The 25086-nt window shown below is 39.3% G+C and overlaps 1 protein-coding gene across 6 annotated transcripts in view; it reads left to right on the forward strand.

Annotated features, from left to right (window-relative positions):
• GRK3 (G protein-coupled receptor kinase 3) overlaps window positions 1-25086 on the forward strand; it is a 273006-nt gene that overhangs the window by 136839 nt on the left and 111081 nt on the right. For 4 of the 6 annotated variants that reach the window (XM_063603123.1, XM_063603124.1, XM_003820189.5 and 1 more), the window contains one exon: window positions 11143-11219. The exons of the other annotated variants lie outside the window; for them this stretch is intronic. In XM_063603123.1, the coding sequence (XP_063459193.1) occupies window positions 11143-11219 (77 nt within the window). The remainder of the gene's footprint in view (window positions 1-11142; window positions 11220-25086) is intronic. 6 annotated transcript variants of the gene reach the window in all.

The raw sequence follows: 25086 nt of genomic DNA on the forward strand, positions 1-25086 counted from the left end.
TTCTTTGTTAAGTTCTTTGGGAAATCTCCAAACAGCTTTTCACAGTGGCTGAATTAATTTACATTCCCACCAGCAGTGTATAGGCGTTCCCATTTCTCGGAAGCCTTGCCAGCATCTGTTTCTTTCTTTTCTTTTCTTTTCTTTTCTTTCTTTCTTTTTTTAAATAATAGCCATTTGCCTGGAGTGAGATGGTATCTCATGGTGGTTTTGATTTACGTTTCTGTGATGATTAGTGATTTTGAGCATTTTTTCATATGTTTTTTGGTTGCTTGTACGTCTTCTTTTGAGAAGTGTCTGTTCATGTCTTTTGCCCATTTTTTAATGTAATTATTTGTTTTTTGTTGTTAAGTTCCTTATAGAATCTGGATATTAGACCTTTGTCAGATGCATAGTTTGTGAATATTTTCTCTCATTCTGTAGGGTGTCTGTTTACTCTGTTGATAGTTTCTTTTGCTGTGCAAAAGCACTTTAGATTAATTGGGCCCTACTTGTCAATTTTTGTTTTCTTTGCAGTTGCTTTTGAGGACTTTTTTTTGCATTTTTTGAGGACTTTTTTGTATATGGTAAAAGGTAGGGATCCAGTTTCAATCTTCTGCATATGGCTAGCTAGCTATCCCAGCACCATTTATTGAGTAGGGAGTCCTTTCTCTCTTATTTTTGTTGACTTTGTCAAAGATCAGATAGCTGAAGCTGCATTGGCTTTATTTTTGGGTTCTCTCTTCTATTCCACTGGTCTGTGTGTCTGTTTCTGTATCAGCACTATGCTGTTTTGGTTACTGTAGCCTTATGGTATAGTTTGAAGTTGGGTAATATGATCCTCTAGCTTTGTTCTTTTTTCTTAAGATTACTTTGGCTATTTGGGCTCTTTTTTTATTCCATATTAATTTTAGAATAGTTTTTACCCATCCTGTGAAAAATGACATTGGTAGTTTGATAGCAATAGCATTGAATCTGTAGATTGTTTTGGGCAGCATGGCCATTTTTACAATATTGATTCTTCCAATCTGTGAGCATGGAATGTTCTTCCATTTGTGTGTATGTATCATCTATGATTTCTTTCATTGGTGTTTTGTAGTTCTACTGGTAGAAAAAAGTCAAGGAGGAGGGACTCCTCCCTAACTCATTCTGCAAAGCCAGTATTACCCTGATGCCAAAACCTGGCAAAGACACAGTGAAAAAAGAAAACTACAGGCCAACATCCCTGATGAACACAGAGGCAAAAATTCTCAACAAAATACTAGCAAACCAAATCCAGCAGCACATCAAAAAGGTTAATTCATCATGATCAGGTAGGCTTCATTCCTGGGAGGCAAGGTTGGTTCAACATATGCAAACCAATAAATGTGATTTACCACATAAAAAATTGAAAACTGGCCCGGTGCGGTGGCTCACGCTTGTAATCCCAGCACTTTGGGAGGCTGAGGCAGGTGGATCACGAGGTCAGGAGATTGAGACCATCCTGGCTAACACGGTGAAACCCCGTCTCTACTGAAAATACAAAAAACTAGCCGGGCGTGGCGGTGGGCACCTGTAGTCCCAGCTACTCGGGAGGCTGAGGCAGGAGAATGGCATGAACCTGGGAGGCAGAGCTTGCAAGTGAGCTGAGATCGCGCCACTGCACTCCAGCCTGGGCAACAGAGCGAAACTCCATCTCAAAAATAAATAAATAAATAAAATAAATAAAAACAAAACCATATGATCATCATAATAGACGTGGAAAAAGCTTTCAATAAAATCCAGTATGCTTCATGTTAAAAATCCTGAACAAACTAGATATTGAAGGGACATACCTCAAAATAATAACAGCTATCTATGACAAACCTAAATACAATATCATATTGAATGAGCAAAAGCTGGAAGCATTCCCCTTGAGAACTGGAACAGACAAGGATTCTCATTCTTGCCACTCTTATTCAACATAGTACTGGAGCAATCAGGCAAGAGAAAAAATAGAAGGCATCCAAATAGGAAAAGAAGGAGTCAAACTGTCTTTCTTTGCCGATGATAATGATTCTGTACCGAGAAAACCCTAAAGACTCTGCCAAAGACTCCAGGAATTGATAAACGACTTCAGGAAGTTTCAGGATACAAAATCAATGTACAGAAATCAGTAGCATTTCTATACACCAATAACGTTCAAGCTGAGAGCCAAATTAAAATGCAGTCCCATTTACAGTAGCTGCACACACACAAAAGACTTAGGAATACATCAAATTACTTTTTGTGTGTAGTATTAGACAACCAGCCACATTCTTTGAGCTAAAAATAAAAACATGCAAGATATTAAAAATACAAATAGGGACTGAATAGTACAGTGAAGAAAATTACAAGTAGAACATAAGGGAATAGTCAAGAATTGTAGGAAAAAATAAAAATATAAGCACAGACTAGATTTCTCATGTTTAGGAAATTAGACTTTTTAAATAAATAAAAACTTGCCAGGCATGGTGGCTTGCACCAATAATTCCAGCCACTTGGGAGGCTGAGGTGGGAGGATCTCTTGAGGCCAAGAATTTAAGACCAGTCTGGGCAACATAGTAAGACTCTGTCTCCAAAAAAAAAAAAAAAAAATTACTGGGTGTGGTGGTGTGCACTTACAGTTTCTGCTACTCAGGAGGCTGAGGTGGGAGGATGGCTTGAGCTCAGGAGTTTGAGGCCGCAGTGAGCTATGATCACACCACTGCACCCCAGCCTGGATGACAGAGCAAGACCCGCTTTGTATGTATGTATGTATATGTAATACACATGTATATGTGTATATATATGTATAAAATGTTCTACTTCAAGGAAGATGATTACATGAAGGTATATAAGAACCACCACCACCAACCACCCTCTACAAGAAGGGAAGAGTAAAAATCATATCATGGTAGGAATTGTATGGAAAAATTGGAAAGTCAGAATGGAATAGGTAGTACATTGCTAAATTTGTTGATTGTTTTAGAATGCTTCTGGAACACTTCTTCAAGAGTATTCATGGGGAAAAATGAGAGTCGTGGGTAGGTGAAAAACCAGTTGTCATACATGAAATGTTGGATGAATCAAATAAATGAGGGCTTTTAATTTACTAAAGAAAAAGATTGCTGTTCTTCAAAAGGAAGTAATGTGATCTATGAATAGAGTTTAGACTCGATTGAACTATTCTGCTTCAATCAAGAAAATATTTGGCAATATGAAAAGTGAGAGATGAAGAACATTTTAATATCTAGTTTTTACTTTTATATTACTTGCATTTTAAACATCTATTTGAAAATGTTAATAAATTAGCAATTTCAAAAAATTTAAAATTATCATTTGATTTATTCCCTCAGAACTTTGAGACAGGAGAGTACTATGAGTGACTTCTCATAGCTAGGTATAATTAAATGCAGGGGCAAGCAACTGGCTATTCTATGCACTGTTACAATTAGTGATAGGCCATCCCTGGCAGAGTCTTAGCATGTCTTGTAACTTGTTTGAAAAATAAACCCTTCCTCTTCATTCATATCTTTATTGAGACTCATAATTTACTTGATACTTACCATGGCTCAAGTGCTGGACTTATATTCACAGAATTTAACTAATCATGGCACTTGATTCATGATACTCTCTCATTATTAATTTATGCATGGCCTTCTTTGTTTTGTAGGCATTGAATCATTCATTAATTCATTTTAAATAATATTATAAGCACTTATAGTACCAGCATGAGAACAAGGATACTGAGAATAATTTCCTTCTACTGTGAGTTCCTTCCCCATTCCATCTCCTGGCCTTGTGTTTCCTTTCCTCCTTCTCCCTGTAGGCAGCCACTCATTATGAATTACACATTACACACTTCCCTGCCTTTCAGAAATGTATGGTTTTATTACATACATGTATTTCTATAGATTATATTTTTAGTTTTGGATTTATAATTAGGGTCTCATGCTCTGTGTCTGAAAGTTGTGGGACAATATCAAATGTTCTAACATGTGAGTAAGTGAAATATCAGAAAGAGAAGAGAAAGAGTCGACTAAAAAAATATGCAGAGAAAATGGCTGAGAATTTTCCAAAATCAGTGAAAGATAGAAAGTTGGGAAGGGTAGGAGAAAGGGTGGGGAAGGAAGAAATTTGTTAAAGGATATAAAATTACAGCTAGATAAGAGAAATACATTCTAGTATTCTATAGCACTGTAGGATGACTATAGTTAACAATAATACATAATTTCAAATAGCTGGAAGGAGAACATTGAATGTTCCCATCACAAAGAAATGACAAATGTTTGAGATAATGGGTATGCTAATTACCCTGATCTGATCACTATGCATCGTATGTATCAAAATATCACAGTGCGCCCCATGAATATGTACAATTATTATGTGTCAGTTAACAAAGTTAAAAAAATGTTCAGAGAACCCCAAGCAGGGTAAAGGTAGGGAGAGAAAGCATACCTCTAGATGCATTATAGTTAAACTACTGACCAACAATAAAGAGAAATTCTTAAAGAAGCTAGATAAAGAAAGGCAGCCGGATTAAAACAAAATGTATGTACAGAGGGAATAAAGATAAAAATTATAGCACAATTCTTATATAACCTATGCACACAGAAGACAGTGGAGTGACATCAAGTGCTGAGAGAAAACAAAACAAACTGCCAACCTGGGATCCTATACCCAATAAAAATATCTTTCAAAACTAAAGGCAAAACAAAGACTTTTTAGACAAACAAGAGCTGGGAAAATTCATTGCTAGTTAACCTGCACTACAAGAGATGGAGGAAGTGTGTTGGGCAGAAGGTGTATGGTACCAGGTGACATTTGGATCTCCACAAAGAAATATAGAGTACCTGCAATAATATAAAAGCCATCGAATGTAAAGACATTGCATGTCTAAAGCCAAAACAATGCAAATATATTATGAGGTTTAGAACATGTAGGAATAAAGCATATGACAATAATAGCACAAATCATAGACAGGACATGGAAATGTAAAATGTTATTTAGAGGTAGACTATGGTAAGTAAAAATGTGTATTGTAAACCCTAGAGCAACCCCTAAGGAAAAAAAGAAAGAAAAGAGTTAAAATAATCTAGGAGGGGAGATAAAAATTGAATCATAAGAAGAAGGCAAGAAAAGAGGAAAACAGGAACAAAATACAGACAAAAGCAGGTTCAGTGTTATTAAGATGGCAGTTCTGGTCCTGGCTTGGTGGCTCACGCCTGTATCCCAGCACTTTGGGAGTCTGAGCCGGGAGGATCACTTGAGCCCAGGAGTTCAAGACCAGCCTGGGCAACATGGTGAGACCCTGTCTCTACAAAAACAAATTTAAAAATTAGCTGGGCACAGTGGCATGCACCTCTCTTCCCAGCTACTTGGGAGTCTGAGGTGAGAGAATTGCTTGAGCCCAGTAGGCCAAGGCTGCAGTGAGCCATGATATCATCACTATACTCCAGCCTGGGCAACAGAGAGACCCTGTGCGAAAAACAAAAAGGTGGCAATTCTTCCCATATTGATCCATATTGATCTATAGATTTACTGCAGTCCCTTTTGAAATCCAAGCAGAATAGGCAACACAATTTTGAAAACAGAACAGAGAGAACTTAGACTGGTTTGACCACTTCCTGTAGAGCTGTCGTCATCAACATGGTGCTACACTGGCATAAAGAACATAGATAATGGAGCAGAATATGGAGGGGAGAAGTCCTCACATTTACAGTAATTGATTTTTGAAAAAATACCAAGACAATTTAGTGGGGGAAATGATAGGAATTTCAACAAAATGATGCTAGAAAAATTGAATGTCCATATGCAAAAACAAAGACAAAAACAAACCAAAATCCCTTAGATATTTATCTCCCACCATACTCCCAGAATAACTCAAAATTGATCATAAATCTGCATTTATGAGCTAAAACTATAACACTTCTAGAAGAAAGCATAAGAAAAAGTCTTTGTGACCTTGGGTTAGGCAAAGAATTCTTAGCTATGACACCATTAAAGAAAAATACTGATAAATTGGGTTTGATCAAAAATTTAAAACTTGTCCTTTAAAGACACCACTAAGCAAGTGCAAAGACAAATTATAGACTCTGAGAAAATATTTGAAAATCACGTATATGCCAGGTGCGGTGGCTCATGCCTGTAATCCCACCATTTTGGGAGGCTGAGGTGGGCAGATCACGAGGTCAGGAGATCAAGACCATCTTGGCTAACACGGTGAAACCCCGTCTCTACTAAAAATACAAAATATTAGCCAGGCGTGGTAGCGGGTGCCTATAGTCTCAGCTACTCGGGAGGCTGAGGCAGGAGAATGATGTGAACCCGGGAGGCAGAGCTTGCAGTGAGCCGAGATCATGCTACTGCACTCCAGCCTAGGCGACAGAGCGAGACTCTGTCTCAAAAAAAAAAAAAGAAAAGAAAAAAGAAAATCACATATATAATAAATAACTTGTATCCAGAACATACAAAGAACTCTATGAATATTAAGATACCAGTCCTCCTCAAATTGGCCAAATATTTGAATAGCCAGTTCACTACAGAAGATACATGAATAGCTAATAAGCACATGAAAAAATGCTTATTATTGCTCATTAGGGAAATGCAAATTAAAACCACAGTGCGATGCTACTTCACACCCACCAAAATGGCTAAAATAAAAACTCAGAAAATAAGTATGTTCAAGGAGAAACAGGAATTCTGTGTTGCTGATGGGAATCTGAAAGGTATAGCCACAATAGAAGGTGGTTTGGCAGTTTTTAAAAAAGTCATACTAAAACATATTTACCATATGATCTAGCTAATTCACTTACCTGTATCTACCTAACAGAAGTATGCAGATTGTTTAAGTACTTCAATTAAAAGAGATCATCAGGTAGGGTGAAAAAGCAAGATCCAGCTATACAGTCAGCTGCCCATATCTGTGGGTTACAGTCAGCTGTCCATATCTGCAGGGTTTTTTTTTTTTTTTTGAGATGGAGTCTTGCTCTGTCACCCAGGCTGCAGTGCAGTGGCATGATCTCGGCTCACGGCAACGTCCGCCTCCCAGGTTCAAATGATTCTCCTGCCTCAGCCTCCTGAGTAGCTGGGATTACAGGCAACCGCCACCGCTAATTTTTGTATTTGTAGTAAAGACAGGGTTTCACCATGTTGTCCATGCTGGTCTCGAACGTCTGACCTCAGGTGATCCACCTGCCTCGGCCTCCCAAAGTGCTGGGATTACAGGTGTGAGCCGCCGTGCCTGGCCATGTCTGCGGGTTGCATCTGGGTATTCAACCAACTACGCATCAAAATATTTGGAAAGAAAGAAACAATGAGAAATAACAATACAACAATAAAAATACAAATAAAAGCCAATACAGTATAACAACTATTTACATAGCATTTACATTTCATTAGGTCTTATAAGTAACCTAGAGATGATTTAAACTATTCAGGAGGATGTGCATAAGTGCTCTGTAGATACTACACCATTTTATATAAGGGACTTGAGCATCCTAGGATTTTGGGATCCAAGGCAGGTCCTAGATAGAACTCATGGCTTGTATACCAATGGATGACTATCTGTTGTAAACTGGAAACTTATTTTAAATGTGAAGATATAAATCCTTAAAGGTAAAAAGATAGACAAATATAATACTGTATAAGCACTAACCAAAAGAAAGCTGGAATGACTTGATTAATATCTGATGAAATAGACTTAACAAAGATTATAAACAGGCATTAAAAAGGTGTATTTCATAATGATCATGGGGTTATTTCACCATGGAAGCACAACATTGTTCTTAAGTATTCATGTACTTAACAACAGAGCAGTAAAACATATAACAAAAACAGAATTGAAAAGAGAAATAGATTCACAATTTTAGTTGACGGTTTCAACACTCCTCTCTCAGTAATTTATAGAAAAAGTAGACAGAAAATCCATAAGGATATAGAAAAATCTAAGCAGCACTATCAACCACCTTGACCCAGTTGATGTTTATGAATCAGTGTATCCAACAGCAGCATACACATTCCCTTTAAGTGTACATGAACTACTCAAAACAGTAGATCATATTCTAGGCAATAAAACACATATCAACAAATCATAAAAGAACTGAGTTATTCAAAGTGTGTTTTCTGACCATGAAAGAATTAAAGTAAAATTTAATAACAGAAAGATAACTGGAAATCTTCAAGTATTTGGAAATGAAGCAACACATTTCTAAATTACTCATAGGTCAAGGAAGAAATCTCAAGGGAAATTAGAAGATAATTAGAATAAGATGAAAATGAAAGTAGAATATATCAATATCTGTGAGATGCAGTTAAATCGATGCCTAGAGGGAATTTTATAATTTTAAATGGTTACATTAGAAATAATTTAAATTCATTGATCCAACTTCTTAAGTTAGAAAAGAAGCAATGAAGACAATACAATGTGTACATAAGGATAGATGTACAGATCAATGCAACAGGATGGCCCAGAGATAGACCTGCACATACTTAGTGTTGAACCAACAAAGGTGCCAAGATAATTTAATGGAGAAAAAGAAAGAAGGAAGTCTTTTCAACAAGTAATACTAGAACAATGAAATATTATACAGAAAAAAAAAGAACTTTGATTTCTACCTTGTACTCTACACAAAAATTAACCTGAAATGGATATTAGACCATATTTGTGTTTACACAAAAGCGAAAACTTTTAAACTTGTAAAAGAAAATATAGCTTACAGTCTTCATGACCTTGAGGCATGAAAGACTTCTTAGGACAGACTGTCCATCAAAGAAATGTCAATAAATTGGAACTCATCAACTAAGCACCTCTGCTCTAAGAAGGACTCCCTGAAGAAAATGAAGAGCTGAGGTGCTCACTGGGAGAAAATCTTAGCATCACATAAATCTGACATAGGACTTATTTCTGGACTAAATAAAGAAGTTGTACAACTGAATAATACAACTCAGTTAAAAGGTAGACAAAACATTTGTCTACACACCTCTAAAAAGAAGAGAGGAGAATTCCAATAATCATGTACAAACATGCTCAACGTCATTATTCATTAGGGAAATGCAAATTAAAATACAAAGTACAATAAAATACTACTACACACCCAACAGAGTGGCCAAAATTTAAAAAGACTTACAACCCAAGTGTTGACAAGGATGTGGAACAACTGGAACTATCATACATTGTTGGTGGGATTGTAAAATGGTAGAACCAGTTTGTAATATAGTTCATCAGTTTTTCATAATGTTAAATATGATTTTCCATATGACCAACAATTTCACTTCCTGGTGTTTACCTGTGAAAAATGAAAACGCATGCCCATAAAAAGACTTATACATAGATATTTAAAGCACCTTTATTTATAGAAACAACCCAAATGTCTGTCAACAGATGGCTGGGTAAACAAATTGTGGAATATTCATACAATGGCATGCTGTTTGTCATTAGAAAGGAACGAAATACTTATGCACATAGCAATATGGATGAAGCTGTCTCATGTCAAACAAAAGAAGCCAGACACAACAGACAACATAGTGTGTAATTTTATTTTATATAAAATTCTAGAACTGGAGCATGAATCTATGTTATTAGAAAGCAGGTCAATAGTTGCCTGGATTCTAGAATATGGGGAGATTGATTGTAAAGGGGTGCTTTTTGGGGCAAAGGAAATATCCTGTATCTTAAGATAGTAGTTACATAGGTGTATATGTTTGTCAAAAGCACATTTAACAATATACTCTCTTTTTGTTTTTGGAGACAGAGTCTCATTCTGTCCCCCAAGCTGGAGTGCAGTAGCACGATCTTGGGTCACTGCAACATCTGCCTCCTGGGTTCAAGTGATTCTCCTGCCTCAGCCTCTCTAGTAGCTGGGACTACAGACACGTGCAACCACACCCAGCTAATTTTTGTATTTTTAGTAGAGGCGGGGTTTTACCATGTTGGCCAGAATGGTCTTGAACTCCTGACCTCAGATGATTCGCTCGCCTCGGCCTCCCAAAGTGGTGGGATTACAGGCGTGAGGCACCTCGCCTACCTAACAATATACTTTAAGTGTGCATTTAATTGTATATAAATTTGCCTCAATTTGTTTTAAAAAGTAAAAAAAAAAAGTAATGCTAAATTATTGTTCACTCCCACCATCAGTGGATAATAGAGATTCAATTTTCTACTTTTTCCATTTGGATAATCACTTTTGGTGTTCAGTTACTGAATAATCCATCCTTTCCCCATTTTTCTGACTTGCTACTTCTATTTTATGTCAAAGTTGAATGTATGTGTGGTTCAGTTTCTGCACTGTCTTCCATTTCCTTGATTAGTTTGTTTATCCTGTCTTTATTATTTTAACTTTATAATAAGCCCCAGTATCTTTATTCTCTTTCTTCAGAAGTGTTTTGGCTATTATTGATCCTGCATTTTTTGTATAAATTTTAAAAACAGCTTATTTATTTCTATGTTCTATGAAAAACTCTATTGGAATGTTAATGGGGATTATATTGATCTCATAGATAAATTTCGGTAGACTTCAAACTTTTACAGTATTAAACTTCTCTGTTTATCACTGTGGTATATCTTCCTATTTATTTAGATCCTCTTTAATGTCTCCCAATACAATTTGTAATTTTTCCCATCAAGTTCTTGCACATATTTTGAAAGAATAATTTCAAAGTATTTGATGTTTTTTATTTTATTGCAAGCTAAGTCTTTTAATTATGTTTTGTGCTGTATTGTTGGAGTATAGAAATATGATTTTAAAAATATTAGTATATCTAGGGAACTTTTGCACTTGTTTTAGAAAGAAGCTCATTTATTGATGAGCAGAATTTGTGGTGGGGGTCACAGGCATGTGTGGTGTGTACGTGTAGGGTGTGTGCTGTATGCATGTGTTTGTGCGTGCAGACACATTTGTGAATATTTTGGAGAGCAGATATATTGAGGGTGGGTTTTCAAAACCCTGAAGTTATTTTCTGCAGTTGAGTTTCTGCATGTTAAAGTTGGCCCTGTGTTGCAGGAGGGGATGGTGGCTAAGGCCGTGAAGTTTCCAGCTTTTAGGCTGGTTTGCATTTCACGCAGTCGTGGTAAGAAGGGTCTCTCGTAAAGCTGATATGAAGTCAAGACATCCGTATCTCTTCCATCCTGGGGATGGTTACTCACGATGTAGGCTGTATTGTTAAAAATGTGTCACTCTTCCCTTCCAGTATCCGGAGTGTGATGCAGAAGTACCTTGCAGAGAGAAATGAAATAACCTTTGACAAGATTTTCAATCAGAAAATTGGTAAGTCCTGCTTGTTCATTTGGCATACGGTAATTTTAGTGATGAAGTTGGGCGATACTATAGTAATATATGAATGCACCCCCTAGTGCTTTATATCCTCTATAGCTGTGGCTGGGAATAAAGGAAATTTCATGTAATTAATAAGGTATTTAATGATGACTTACATTCCTCGTAACATATTCTATGATTAAGCTCTTGGGAAATGGGTAATTCTAGGATTTTTACATGAAATCAGCGTTGCTGAATGTAAGAGAATAGGATATTCCTTTCTTTTCTTTGCGTCTTGCCTGCCTCATGTGGTTGCTGAGGTGGTTTGCTGGGGAGCTGTGTGTAATAGTTTTAAAATTATTTTATGGCTGGAGGAAATTACTTTATGAAAATTCCAAGAAATTAAAGTTCCCTAGAACTCAATTTGTGCTCTGTTTCCATGATTAATAGACATAGACTTGATAGATCCCTTTAAGACTGCGTATTCTTCGAGATAATTCTGGGCTTGCCCTTTTGTTTTCTGATGAGGAGATGTAGACACAGGGAGGTGGAGTGACTTGTTCTGATTCCCAGTTCTCCTTCTTCTTTACTCCGATAATAAAATATTAACCAGTAAATAATAAAATAGTTACCAGTAGAAGCTGGTGCAGAAATCTTTGGATTTTTGTAAACCACTTTATCTGTTTTACGAAAATTAGCCTATCTGTGAAGAGGGTCTTTGGTAGATACAGTTTCTTTGATCACGCATGAAGTACAGTGGGGAAAAGGTGGACGGAGTGGTTTGGAGAAGCAGATGACGTTGGTCTGTCTGTGCCTGAGCACTGTGTGTGGAAAGCGATTGGTCTTTGCCATATAGAGATATTTCATCCTGCTCCTCAGGAGTTGGTTGGGGAACAGATAAGTTAAAAGAGTTTGGCTTTCATTTTGTTAGTTCTTACGGCTTCTCATTATTTTCATGGTGTGTGGTTACTATAAGCTACACAGATGTTCTCCTTTGCTTCTGATTTTGTGCTAAAAAACAAAATAAAACTCATGATAACAAGAGAGAGAAACTCTGTATCTCTGAGAGTGGAGGGAAAAAGGAATTATCTTTTTATTTGCTAGTTAAAATTTTTTTTAATTTATTTTTTGTGGATTTATTGAGGTATATTTCACATAGCATACAATCCACACATTGAAAGTAAACAGTTGAGTGACTTTTTGTGTATTCACCGTCATGCAACCATCTGCACTGCCTAATTTTAGAATGTTTTTATCACCCCCAAAAGAACTTGTACCCATTAGCAGTCCTTCTGCCTTCTACCCTCCCTCAGCTCCCGGCAACCACGAATTGAGTTTCTGCCTCCATGGATTTGCTTGTGTTGGACACGCCACATGAAGGGAATCACACACTGTGTGGCCTTTTGCACTGGGCTTCTTCAGCATAAGGCCTTCAAAGTTCCTTCTGGTGGTTGCATGGATCAGAACTTCAGCCTGCTTTCCCTTCAGCTCTCATTCCAGTTTCTGAAATGCATCCAGGATTCTTCTTTTGTGTTTTCTGTTCTCTCTCCCTTCTGTAGCTCCTTTCCTGTCTACAGTCCCCGCAAACATACATACAGCCCCCCAAACATGTATTTTCCATAGCCTGGATTAAAACCTTAACTGACCCTGGCACCGGGAGACTCTGACCTGAGCTCCCAATGGCGTTAGTGTAGCCGAGTATCTCAGCTGCACGGATTGTTCTCTGAGAGCAGCCTCACTGGGCGCTGATGGGCTGTGCATTTTATCAGAAGCTGTTAAACATTGTTTAAATAAATAATTTCTTCTGTTCCCTTCAATTCGTGACCTTGGATCTGTCAGGAGAAGCTGAGTTTGAGCTTGAGAAGGTCATGGTCACAGGAAAGAAGAGCGGCTGATCGGAGGCTTAGGGAGAGCGCACACCACCATCTGTAATTACGTTTTGACGGAGCTGTCTAGTGTTGTTGGCCTGCTCCCCATTTTTCTCTGTAGCAGTCTGACTTTCTGCCTGGTCTCAGGGATTGGGGGAGAGTGGAAGGTGGGCCATGGTGGGAGTAAATGTGTCTGACACTCCAGGTCTTCCTTTTCCAGGTTCCGTTTGCGCCTTCCATCACTGACTCCATGCGTTCCTGCCCTACTCTTTCCCTTCTCCATCTTTCCTTCCCTCTCCCCTCATTGTTTTGCTGGTCCTCTTGTTCTGTTTCACCCTCTATCTGCCTACCCATCTGTTCCTTTTCCCTCTTTCCTTACCTCCCAAGGTCCCCAACACACAGGATCACCACAGGGCTTGGGAACTGCCCTCCAATGTGTGCTGTAGGCAATTGGTAAAAATGTTTTCAAAATGAAAACCATAGAAGTCTTTAATTTACTTGGCCTCTGAGGCATTGCCGAACTGGCAGATTGTTTGGCTACACCCTGAAGTGGTTGTTATTTCATTACTTTTTATCTATAAAAGTAGGGATAATAATAGTTCAGGTCCGTGAGGCTGTTGAGAGGGTTTAGCTGGTAATATACATGAAGCCCTTAACACGATAATTGGCTCTCAGCAGATGCTCAGTGAATAGAGGCAAATTGTTTATGTTAAAAATTTTCAACACACAGAAAAGTAGACTAGAATAATTAACCCCATATGTATGTATATGTGTGTGTGTGTGTATATATATATATATTTACATCACCTAGATTTGATACATTTCACCATTTTGCTATACTTTGTTTTCCCATCCCGTCTTTTTTTGTGGTTACTGAATTAACAAAGCAGTCACAGCATTTTGTGCTATATGCATCTCTAAAAAGTATGCATGCTTTCTTATACAACCGCAATACCTTTATCCCAAACGTGGAATTTATCATGTTTCTTAGTGTACTCTAATACCGAGTTTATTGTCAAATTTCTCTGATTAACTTAAAAATGTTTTTTTTTTTACTCTTGGTTTGAATCAGTATTCAAATACTGTTCTTGTATTGTAGTTGGTGATAATATTTCTTGTAATCTAGACCAGTTCCCCCACTTTGCCCCCGCCAGCACATGCACAGGTAATTAACTTACTGAAGAAACTGGGTCCTGTGTGTTGTAGAATGTTCCATGTTCTGGGCTTCTTAATGGTATCATTTAAAAATTTTTTTAAATTTTTATTTATTTTTTTTGTGACAGAGTCTTGCTCTGTCACTCAGGCTGGAGTGCAGTGGCACAATCTCTGCTCACTGCAACTTCCGTCTCCCAGGTTCAAGCAGTTCTCGTGCCTCAGCCTCCTGAGTGGCTGGGATTACAGGTGTGCACCACCACACCCAGCTAATTTTTTTTTTTTTTTCAGTAGAGACACGGTTTCACTATGTTGGCCAGGCTGGTCTCAAACTCCTGGTCTCAAGTGATCTGCCCACCTCAGCCTCCCAAAATGCTAGGATTACAAGCGTGAGCCACCATGCCCGGCCTTTAATGGTATCATTTAAATTGTACTTCTGTTTCCTACATTTCCTGTAAACTGAGACTTTGCTCTGACAGCTTAATGAGGTTTAGCTTCAGCTGCTTTTTGGTAGGAGCACTTTATAGGTGGTGCTGTGTACATCGTAGCAGGAGGCACATGCCATTTAGGGTCTCTGTAGTCAGGTCTCTAAAGTGGGCTCAGATGTGGTCGGTGTCAGTTTCTCATTGACAATCATTGTCTAAATCAGTTATTTTATTAGGGATCAACGTAATGTTCATTAAGACACATAATTTCTATATAAGGATGAGGATAAAAGTAGCTGGCACTTAACCCCTTTCTTCTTAATAGTGGCAGTTAAAAACAAAGAATGGAGTTTATTAGAGACTTACAAAATGGTGAGTTTTCTAAATAAACGATTCCTTCTGCATTGATTACTTGTATTCCTCAGTGGGAGGATATTTAGTTGCCTTTAAATATAGTTTAATTAGAAAGGCAGGTGTTCATGGTGCAGCCCCATGACCCTTGCCTCGTGGTGTTGCCCCCATGCGTAACATGGCTAAAAGAGATTCTGCAGGTGGAATGAAGATGATTGTCCGAGTGGGCTTAATCTACTCACACGTGCTCTTTAAAAGCAGAGTTTCCTCAGGCCAGCAGCAAGGAGGAAGTCAGAAAGATATGAAGCTCAGGAAAGATTCCACACTGTTGCTAGCTCTGCAGATGGAGGGCGTGTGGGTGCTCACTAGGAGCTGAGAGTGGCCCTGGCTGGCAGCAGCAAGGAAAACAGCCACCTCCATCCCAAACCACAAAGCACAGAATTCCATCCATAACTGGAATGGGTTTGGAGGCAGATTCCTTCTCAGAGCCTGTAGATAAGAACCCGGGCTGACCCACACCTTGAATTTGTCCTGGTGAGACCCTAAGCAGAGAATCCAGTGGAACCCACCCACACTTCTGACCTATAGAACTGTGAGATGATACGTGGGTGTTGTTTTCCAGTCACTAAGTTTCTGGTGACTTTTGACACATGAGAAAACTAATACAGCAGGCGAAATCTCCATTCGTTGTTTTTAATTGCCACTATTCAGAATAAAGGGGTTACGTGCCAGTTACTTTTATCCTTATCCTTATATAGAAATTTTATCTTAAGAAATATTAAGTTGATCCCTAACTTGCTGCCAGTAAAACTTACACATTTAGACATTGACACAGTATGTTTGGTTTTAAGGGGATACTGGTTATTGAATAGACAGGAAAATCATTGTATCAGTTATAGTTAAGATTCTTTTGTGACTATTTTTCTTCTTTAAGATACAGTGAAATTGTAATTTCATCATATGAAGTGAGGCACATGGCATTTGATAAAGTCCATGTGTCTGTGGACAGTCTACTTAGCTTCTCTGTCTGCAAGTTCACTCCTGTTAGAGGAGCATGTTTGAAATTATAAGAAGACTCCAAAACAGATCCTTTTTTTTTTTTTTAAGACAGTCTTGCTCTGTTGCCCAGGCTGGAGTGCAGTGGTACAATCTTGGCTCACTGCAACCTCCGCCTCCCAGGTTCAAGCAATGCTCTTGCCTCAGCCTCCCAAGTAGCTGGGATTACAGTCATGTGCCACCATGCCCAGCTAATTTTTGTATTTTTAATAGAGATGGGGTTTTGCCACGTTGGCCAGGCTGGTCTCGAGCTCCTGACCTTGTGATCTGCCCGCCTGGGCCTCCCACAGTGCTGTGATTACAGGCTTGAGCCAATGTGCCCAGCCCCCAAATCGATACTTAATACATGAAGTATGTAAATGTCATTCTCATGTATAAAGAATGTGGTAATATAATATTATATCACATACTGCCATTAAAGGCATTTCATTTTATAATACTGACTTCAGAGCTCAATCCCCAGTTTGAGTAGTAATCTTTTTCAATTTGTGTGAAATAATTTGGTGTCTGATATATAGACACAAAAACTTTGCAATTTTTACTTTTCTTTTTTTTTTTTTTTTTTTGGAGACAGAGTCTTGCTCTGTCACCCAGGCTGGAGTGCAGTGGCGCGATTTTGGCTCACTGCCATCTCTGCCTTCCCAGTTCAATCAACTCTCCTGCCTCAGCCTCCCGAGTAGCTGGGATTACAGGCACATGCCACCATGCCTGGCTAATTTTTGTGTTTTTTTTTAAGGAGACACAGGGTTTCACCATGTTGGCCAGGCTAGTCTCAAACTCTTGACCTTGTGATCCACCCACCTCGGCCTCCCAAAGTGCTGGGATTACAGGCGTGAGCCACCTCGCCCAGCCCTGCAATTTTTACTTTTTAAAAAATGACTTGTCCGGGTGTGGTGGCTTACACCTGTAATCCCAACACTTTGGAAGTCTGAGGCAGGAGGATCACTTGAGGCCAGACATTTGAGACCAGCCTGGGTAACACAGTGAGACCCTATCTCTATATAGAAATTTAAAAATAAAATTAGCTGGATGTGGTGCTGCATACCTGTAGTCCCAGCTACTCAGGAGGCTGAGGTGGGAGGGTTTCTTAAGCCTTGGATTTCGAGGCCTTAGTGAGTTGTGATCGCATCACGGCTCTCCAGCTTGGGCAACAGAACGAGACTCTGTCTCAAAAAACAACTCTCAAAATGCAAAACTACTATATACCATTCACCCATTGTAAATGTATTATGTGATGATGTTGGTAAATTTCTACAGTTGTGCACCCGTCACCACAATACAATTTAAAAACATTTCCATGCCTCCAAAAGATCCCTCCTGCCTATTTGTCGTTACTCTGCTCCCATCCTCAGCCCCAGACAAACACTCATCTGTCTGTTTCTATCTGCCTTTTCTAGACATTTCATAAAAATGGAATTATACGGTATAAAGTCTGTAGTCTCTTGCATCTGGCTTCTTTAACTTAGCATAAGGTTTCTGAAGTTAATCCATGTCGTTGTGTGTATCTGTACTTCATTCCTTTTTGTTGCTAAATAGCATTCCATATTATGGACAGAGCACGCTTTTTTTTGTTTTCTGTTTTGAGATAGAGCCTTGCTCTGCTACCCAAGCTGGAGTGCAGCAGCTCGATCTCTGTTCACTGCAACCTCCGCCTCCTGGGTTCAAATGATTCTCGTGCCTCAGCCTCCTGAGTAGCTGGGATTACAGGTGCATGCCACCACACCCAGCTAATTTTTGTATTTTTAGTAGAGACAAGGTCTCACTATGTTGCCCAGGCTGGTCTCGAACTCCTGACCTCAAGCCATCTACTCACCTCAGCCTCCCAAAGTGCTGGGATTACAGGCGTGAGCCACGGTGCCCGGCCTACAGAGCACACTCTCTTCATTCAGCAGTTGGATGGGCATTTGGATTATTTCCACTTTTTGCCTGTTTATAGAGCAGTTATTGCCACTTTTTGCTTATTTATAGAGGAATGCTACCATAAACATTTGTGTACAAGTATTTTATGAGCATATGTTTTCATTTCTCTTGAGTCTTTACCTAGGAGTGGAATTGCTGGGTTGTGTGGCAAATTTGTGTTTAACTTTTTAAGAAATTACCAAATTGCTTTTCAAAGTGGCTGTACTGTTTTACATTCCCACCATCAATTTATGAGCATTCCAGGTTTACTATATCCTCACCAATACTTGCTGTTACCTGTCTTTTTTGTATCCATCTGAATGGATAGGAAGTGGTATCTTGTTGTGGTCTTGATTTGTGTTTCTCCAGTAGTTAATGATATTAAACATGTTTGTGCTAATTAGCTATTTGTATATCTTCTTTAGTAAAATGTCTATTTAAATCTTTTACCCATCCTGAAGTTTGGATTGTCTTTATGTTATTTGTTGTTTATGTATGATTTACAAATGTTTTCTTCTGGTTGGTGGCTGGAATCCAGTCTCTTTCATTTTCCTAATGGTGACTTTTGAAGCACAGGTTTTATTTTTGAAGTCCAATTTATACATTTTTTTCTTTTATGACTCACAGTTTAGTGTCTTTTTTTTTTTTTTTTGAGATGGAGTCTCACTCTGTCACTCAGGCTGGAGTACAGTGGTGCAATCTGGGCTCACTGAAACCTCTGCCTACCAGGTTCAAGTGATTCTCCTGTCTCAGCCTCCAGAGTAGCTGGGATTACAGGTGCACACCACCACACCCAGCTAATTTTTTATATTTTAGTAGAGAAGGGGTTTCACCACATGGCCCAGGCTGGTCACGAACTCTTGAACTCAGGCAATCCACCCGCCTCGGCCTCCCAAAGTGCTAGGATTACAGGTGTGAGCCACCGAGCCCAGCCTTTAGTGTCATATTTAAGAGCTTTTTGCCTAACAAATTTGCAAAGGTTTTCTTCTGTTTTTCTTCTAGTAGTTTTATTGTTTTAGCTCTTATATTTTGGTCTGTGGTCGAATTTGAGTAAATTTTTGTCTATGGTGTAAAGCAAGGTCTAAATGTATCTTTTTTGCATGTGGATATCCGATTTTGTGTTTCTCATTAAATTTGTTCCCAAGTATTTTAATCTTTTTGATGGTATTGTGAATGGAATTGTTTTATTTATTTTAATTTTGGTTGTTCATTGCAAGTACATGGAAATAGAATGAGTTTTTTTGTAGTGATCTTGTATCCAGTGATCTTCCTGAATTAGTTTATCAGTTCTAGTAAGGTGTGTCTGCATGTGTGTGTGTGTTTGTGTGTGTGTGTGTGTATTCCTTAGGATTTTTTATGTATCGAATCCTGTCTGAATAAAAAGAGTTTTACTTCTTTGTTTCCAGTCTGGTGTCTTTTATTTCCTTTCAGTTTTTACTTTTCACTTTAATTTCTTAAATGTTTTTTAAGTTGGTCTCAAACATATTTAGCATGATTTCAAAGAACATTTACCTAGAAAGAATACATAAATTATATTTGACATTTAGGGCCAAGGCATAAGAAATGTACTTGCTGTGGGCTTTGAAAGCAAAGTGTATGTTTCATTATAAAAAGAATACATTGATAAAAACAGAAACTACTACCTCTAAAAGTCCTTTTTTAAAAAAAATAAATCTGAGCAGTTTCTATCATAATAAAGATGGATGTAGATAGACCACAGATGCTTATTTTAAAAATTTGGTAATTATTAAAAAAAACCCCAAAATACTAAAAAACATAAACTAAAACATTTTAGGATCACTTTTTTGTCAGTTTCAATGAATAAACTTGCCAATTGATTTCATCATTTGTAAAATTATTGCTTGACATGTTTAATATCTAAAATATAACATAGATGGTTAAAAGCTGAAAACATGTATAAGTCAGCAGCTTTGGATTCAAAAGTTGAGGTTAAATTACAGCAAATAGAGCCGTCTTGCATAATAAGGTTGTAGAGAGGGAACTGTTATCCTGGGAACCAACTTCAACTTTGTTTTCCTCTGTGTTCCTACCTTTGTTTGGAAGTGTTTGTTTCTGTCACAGTGAAGGGCCTCCCCTGACAGATCCCCTGATTGACAGTGACACAGTCAGTTCCCACCCTGCCTTACCTGTAAGAGTTCTCTAGCCAGAGCAACCACAGCCTCAGAGAAGAAAAACCTGGGGCCTATTCAATTCTGCATCCATTATCCATGCCTTTGTGGAGACTTTCCCTGAGGGAAAGAGTTAAAGAGGCACGTAAACTTTCAAACAGCAGAGACCAACAGTGGACTAAGCACAGCGAATTGGATTTTCTGTTGAAGAGGCAGTGCAGTGGCCGGGTGCAGGCAGTAACGGGAGCCTGGGGGACTTAGGGTCACAGCCTCTGCACAGTTTCAACTTGGGTTTCCTAATAAAAATGCCGCCCAGAGAGGAAAGACACTAGGGTAGAGGAAAAGCTGTTTCTTACAAACCTAGTGGCAAGTCCGTCTTCTTTTCAGCTGACTTCATCACCTGTGTTGGACTAAACAAGTCTGGGCATCAGCTCCTGGTGCTGGAGTCTGCCCGGGCTGGGAGCCGCCACATGCCCCCGCAGTGCAGCCTCTGCAGCTCTGAACATTTGGGACATCTGAGCATTTTGGGTTAAAAAGGATAAAAAGAGGAGAAAAAGGCTAAACCAGTTCTATGGGAAAATTTGGTTGTCTTTTTTTTTTTTTTTTTAAACCCAGCTTAGTAGGGCTGGTTTTCCTTCTTAAAATTATCATTCAAGTTCAAAGACCAGCCATAATTATCATCGCCCCACCCAAAAAAAAAATTCAGAAAAGCTACATTTTACTGGAAAAGCACAATCCTTTAACATCTACTAATCACTAGAAACTATAGGAGCACTGATTTGCCAGCTAGCAAATGTATTATCTTTTTTTTAATGTTATTTATTTATTTTTTGAGACGGGTCTCGTTCTGTGGCCCAGGCTGGAATGCAGTGGTACACTCTCAGCTCACTGCAGCCTCAACCTCCTAGGCTCAAGCAGTCCTCCTGCCTCAGCCTCCCGAGTAGCTAGGACTACAGGCATAGGCATGCGCCACCATGCCTGGCTAATTTTTGTATTTTTTGTAGAGATAAGGATTTGCCATGTTGTCCAGGCTGATCCTGTACTCCTGGGCTCAAGAGATCCACCCACTTCAGCCTCCCAAAGTGTTGGGATTATAGGTGTGAGCCGTTGTGCTCGGCCATCTATTATCTGTTAAAGTTTTACTGCTTAATTTTCCCAGAGCTCTTCTGAGTGTGTGATTGGAATACTTAGTCCATATTTGGAATTACTATTAGTTTAAGACAGTGATGCTACCTGTGTACTAGATACTTCAGTGAGTATTTTATGTGCTGGTAAAATAATATGATCAAGCTTGCACAACTCCCAAGTGGCAGAGCCGGAGTTGGAAGTCATGTGCTTTTTCTGCCTATAACCAGCAAAATTTAGTGTGGAAATTAGCATGCATATGAAGTTCTTTTAAAAAATGACATATCAACTGTATAATTTTTATTTCCTGTATAATGATACTAAAATCCAGGATTTGGCAGCTGTGCACAAAGATCTCTCTGTAGCTGGTTTACTTTATGTGCTTTGCTGAAGGGGACATTCAATCAAATATATTTGAGTCCTTCACTGGGAATGTCTCGTTAAACAAAAAGGCACATGGAGAAGACTAAGACAGAAGGCTCCCATCCCTAACCAGCTCACCCTGCAAAAGATGGACAGCAAAGTGTGTGTGGAAGCGCACAGACCTCTGACATTCCAGTACTGAACAGTTGTTAAGTGTGTTTACTATCGCCAAGCAGCCCCTGAGATTCCCAAAAGAGCCTACTGGTCATTTTCCTGAGGCACGAATTTAAATCCTAAAGCAAATGTGGGGAAGTTATTCTCTTAGCCAAGAGGTAAGCCTTGCTGATCAGCCAGCCTCTGCAGCTAAACTCAACTTTGTAGCTCTCTCTCTGCCAGTGTCCACGTATTTTCAGAAAAAAAAATTATATGCTCTGTCAATAGTAGCAAATGTGGGATCTTAATTTATGTTGCTAGAGAATGCCAAGGACCTATGAAACAGCACCTCTGCTGGAAAAGTTCTCTGTAAACTTTTTGAACTGACAGTGGGGGACGATGGGGCTGTTTTAGGATTTTAAGAGCCCTCAATTCAATTGGTTTTGAAATTCAAGGTGGTGCTACATTTTCATAATATCTTCTCGTTTTAGATTTTTTTGGAGATAGCTTTTCTGATGGTTTTACACCTTATCTTTGATTTATTTTAGTATTTCTACTTCTAGTCAAAGTTAAAACCAGGAAATACAGAGATGTGCTGTGGGGGTGATGGTTAAGCTTTGTTTGAAACTTGTTGCTAAACATTCAGTTGTTCGTTTAATAAATTTAACTATGTGCCATACATGTCTCCTAAGCACTGGGGAATCCCTTAGGGAACAAAAGCAGAAATCCACACCCTTGTGGAGTTAACTCCTCCTTCTTGGGGGAGAAAGATCCACAAATACATACTGTCCACAAGGGGGTAAATCTCAAGGAGGGTAGAAGAGCTGCGAAGAGAGGCAGGGAGTGCTTGTGCACATGGTGGCTTTAAACAGGGTGTTTTAAGAAGGTGGCATTCATAAGGACAATTGAGCAAAGTCCTCTGGGAGAGGAGGGGCCGAGTCCCTGTGGATTTATCAGGGGGAGAGTACCCAGGTGAAGTGTTCAGCAGGGCAAAGACCCTGAGGCTGGAGCCTCAGGGTTGAGGCACAGCAAGGAGGCCAGGGGGCTGCAGGGCAGGGAGTACAGTGGGAGTGGGGGTGAGGGTGGAGAGTCGCCAGGCCCTTGAGGCCCTTGTGAGGGTTTCTGCTCTTACCCAGAGTGAGGTGGGACATAGGGAAGTTTGAGAGTTGGGATGGCATAATCTGACTCAAGTGCTCCTGGATCAGTCTGGCCGATGGGGAGGCAAGGGCCAGGGAGGCTGTGTTAGTCCTGTCTCACACTGCTGTAAAGAACTGCTTGAGACTGAGTAACTTATGAAGAAAAGAGGTTTAATTGACTCACGTTTCCACAGGCCTAAGAGGAAGCATGACTGGGAGGCCTCAGGAAACTTACAGTCATGGCAGAAGGCAAAGGGGATGCAAGCACCTTCTTCACATGGCGGCAGGAGAGGGAGGGAGGGAGAGAGAGAGAGAGAGAAAGAGAGAGAGGCGAGGCGCCACACGCTGTTAAACCATCAGATCTTGTGGCAACTCATTCTCATGAGAACAGCAAGGAGGAAATCCGCGCCCATGACCCAGTCACCTTCCACCAGGCCCCTCCTTCAACATTGGGGATTATAATTCAACATGGGATTTGGGCACGGACATACATCCAAAACATTTCAGAGACCTCTTAGAAAGCTAAAGGCTGTGAGAGACGATGCTGGCCTTTGGAACCATTGGGGTTGCCGTGGAGGTAGAGAGAAGTCATGGAATTGCCAGTTTTGAAGATAGAGTCAATAGATTTGTAAGAAATTATGTTGCAGTACAGAAAAGGGTTGTGGGGAGAAGTGGTTTGCTGGGGACACGTGTCCTCAGGTCTAAAGATAAAGGAGAGGTTCTGATAAGAGGTTGAGACTGTAGGGCGAAGATGTTGTTTATGCCTCTTGGAATTAAAGTAACTTGATTTGCACAGTGGGCCATTTGCTGGAGTATTGTCACACATCCTTTGCATTCTAGCTGGTGCTTTGAGGTCAGCATTAAGCTAAGAGCTTTGTCCTGACGCTGATAGCTTTTTGCTAGATGAACAGAGAAGATTCTTACGGGTGTGAATCAGGAGTGAAATCCCAGCTGGGACAGAGAGAGTCCTTCTAGGTCCCCAGAGAGTCTGTTTATAACATTGGAGCACAAAAAGAGAAACTAGGACAACTTTTTAAAGAAGCACATATTCTTACCTTATACGATGCACTTACTCTCCAAAGAAATATATATTTTTTTAGTTTAAATCATTGTCAGCCTTTGGAATTTGCTCTTTAGGAATTCATTTCCTTATCTTAAAATTATGGCTATTTAAGAAGATTGAAATTAGTTGTTTTTGGCTTCTGCTTTTCAGCCAGCAGTTGAGTTCCGAATTGGTGACAGAAAAGAACTTGAAATGGAATAGCTTGCTGGGAATAGTGATTTTGGCCCTTTCTTTCAGTGTTGCCTTTTAGTTTATTTTCAGAATATACCCGATTTCCTATTCATGAGGTACCAAATACAAGAATCCAATGTTATTTTTTTCTCGTTTACTAATAAATGTGCTCTGTACTTGTATTCTTACTTTTTAAAACAATTTAATTGATGTAAATATGCATTTCCATAATATGCATTTCCATAACTTCAGAAAGCATAGTCTTGCCCTTTGGGTTCAACCCACCCCAGCCCTGGGCAGCCACTGATCTGCTTTCAGTCACAATAGATTACATTCACCTTTTCTAGAACTTCATATAAATGGATTCAAACAGTACATGCTCTTTTGTGTCTGATTTATGTGGCTCAGCATAATATTCTTGAGATTCTTCCATATTGTGGCTCCTGTTATCAGGATTGCTTTTCTTTTTTTTTGAGATGGAGTCTCGCTTTGTTGCCCAGGCTGGAGTGCAATGGCTTGATCTTGGCTCCATGCAACCTCTGCCTCCTGGGTTCAAGCGATTCTCGTACCTCAGCCTCCCGAGTAGCTGGGATTACAGGCACTTGCCACCATGCCTGGCTAATGTATTTTTAGTAGAGATGAGGTTTCGCCATGTTGGCCAGGCTGGTCTTGAACTCCTGACCTCAGGTGATCCACCTGCCTCGGCCTCCCAAAGTGCTGGGATTACAGGCATGAGCCAACATGCCCAGCCAGGATTTTGTTTCTTTTTTTTGCTGAATATTATTATTTTACGTGCATTTAACACAGTTCACTTATCTGTGGGCACTGGAATTGTTTCCAGTGTGGGGCAAATATGAATAAAGCTGCCACAGGCATTTCTGCACAAGCCTTGTGAACATACACTATCATTTCTCTTTGGTAAATACCTGGAAGAGGAATTGCTGGATCCTATCTGATAGGTGCACACACATTACGTTTGCGATGTCTT

This window comes from Pan paniscus, chromosome 23 (genome assembly GCF_029289425.2).
Source record: "Pan paniscus chromosome 23, NHGRI_mPanPan1-v2.0_pri, whole genome shotgun sequence".
NCBI lineage: Eukaryota > Metazoa > Chordata > Mammalia > Primates > Hominidae > Pan > Pan paniscus.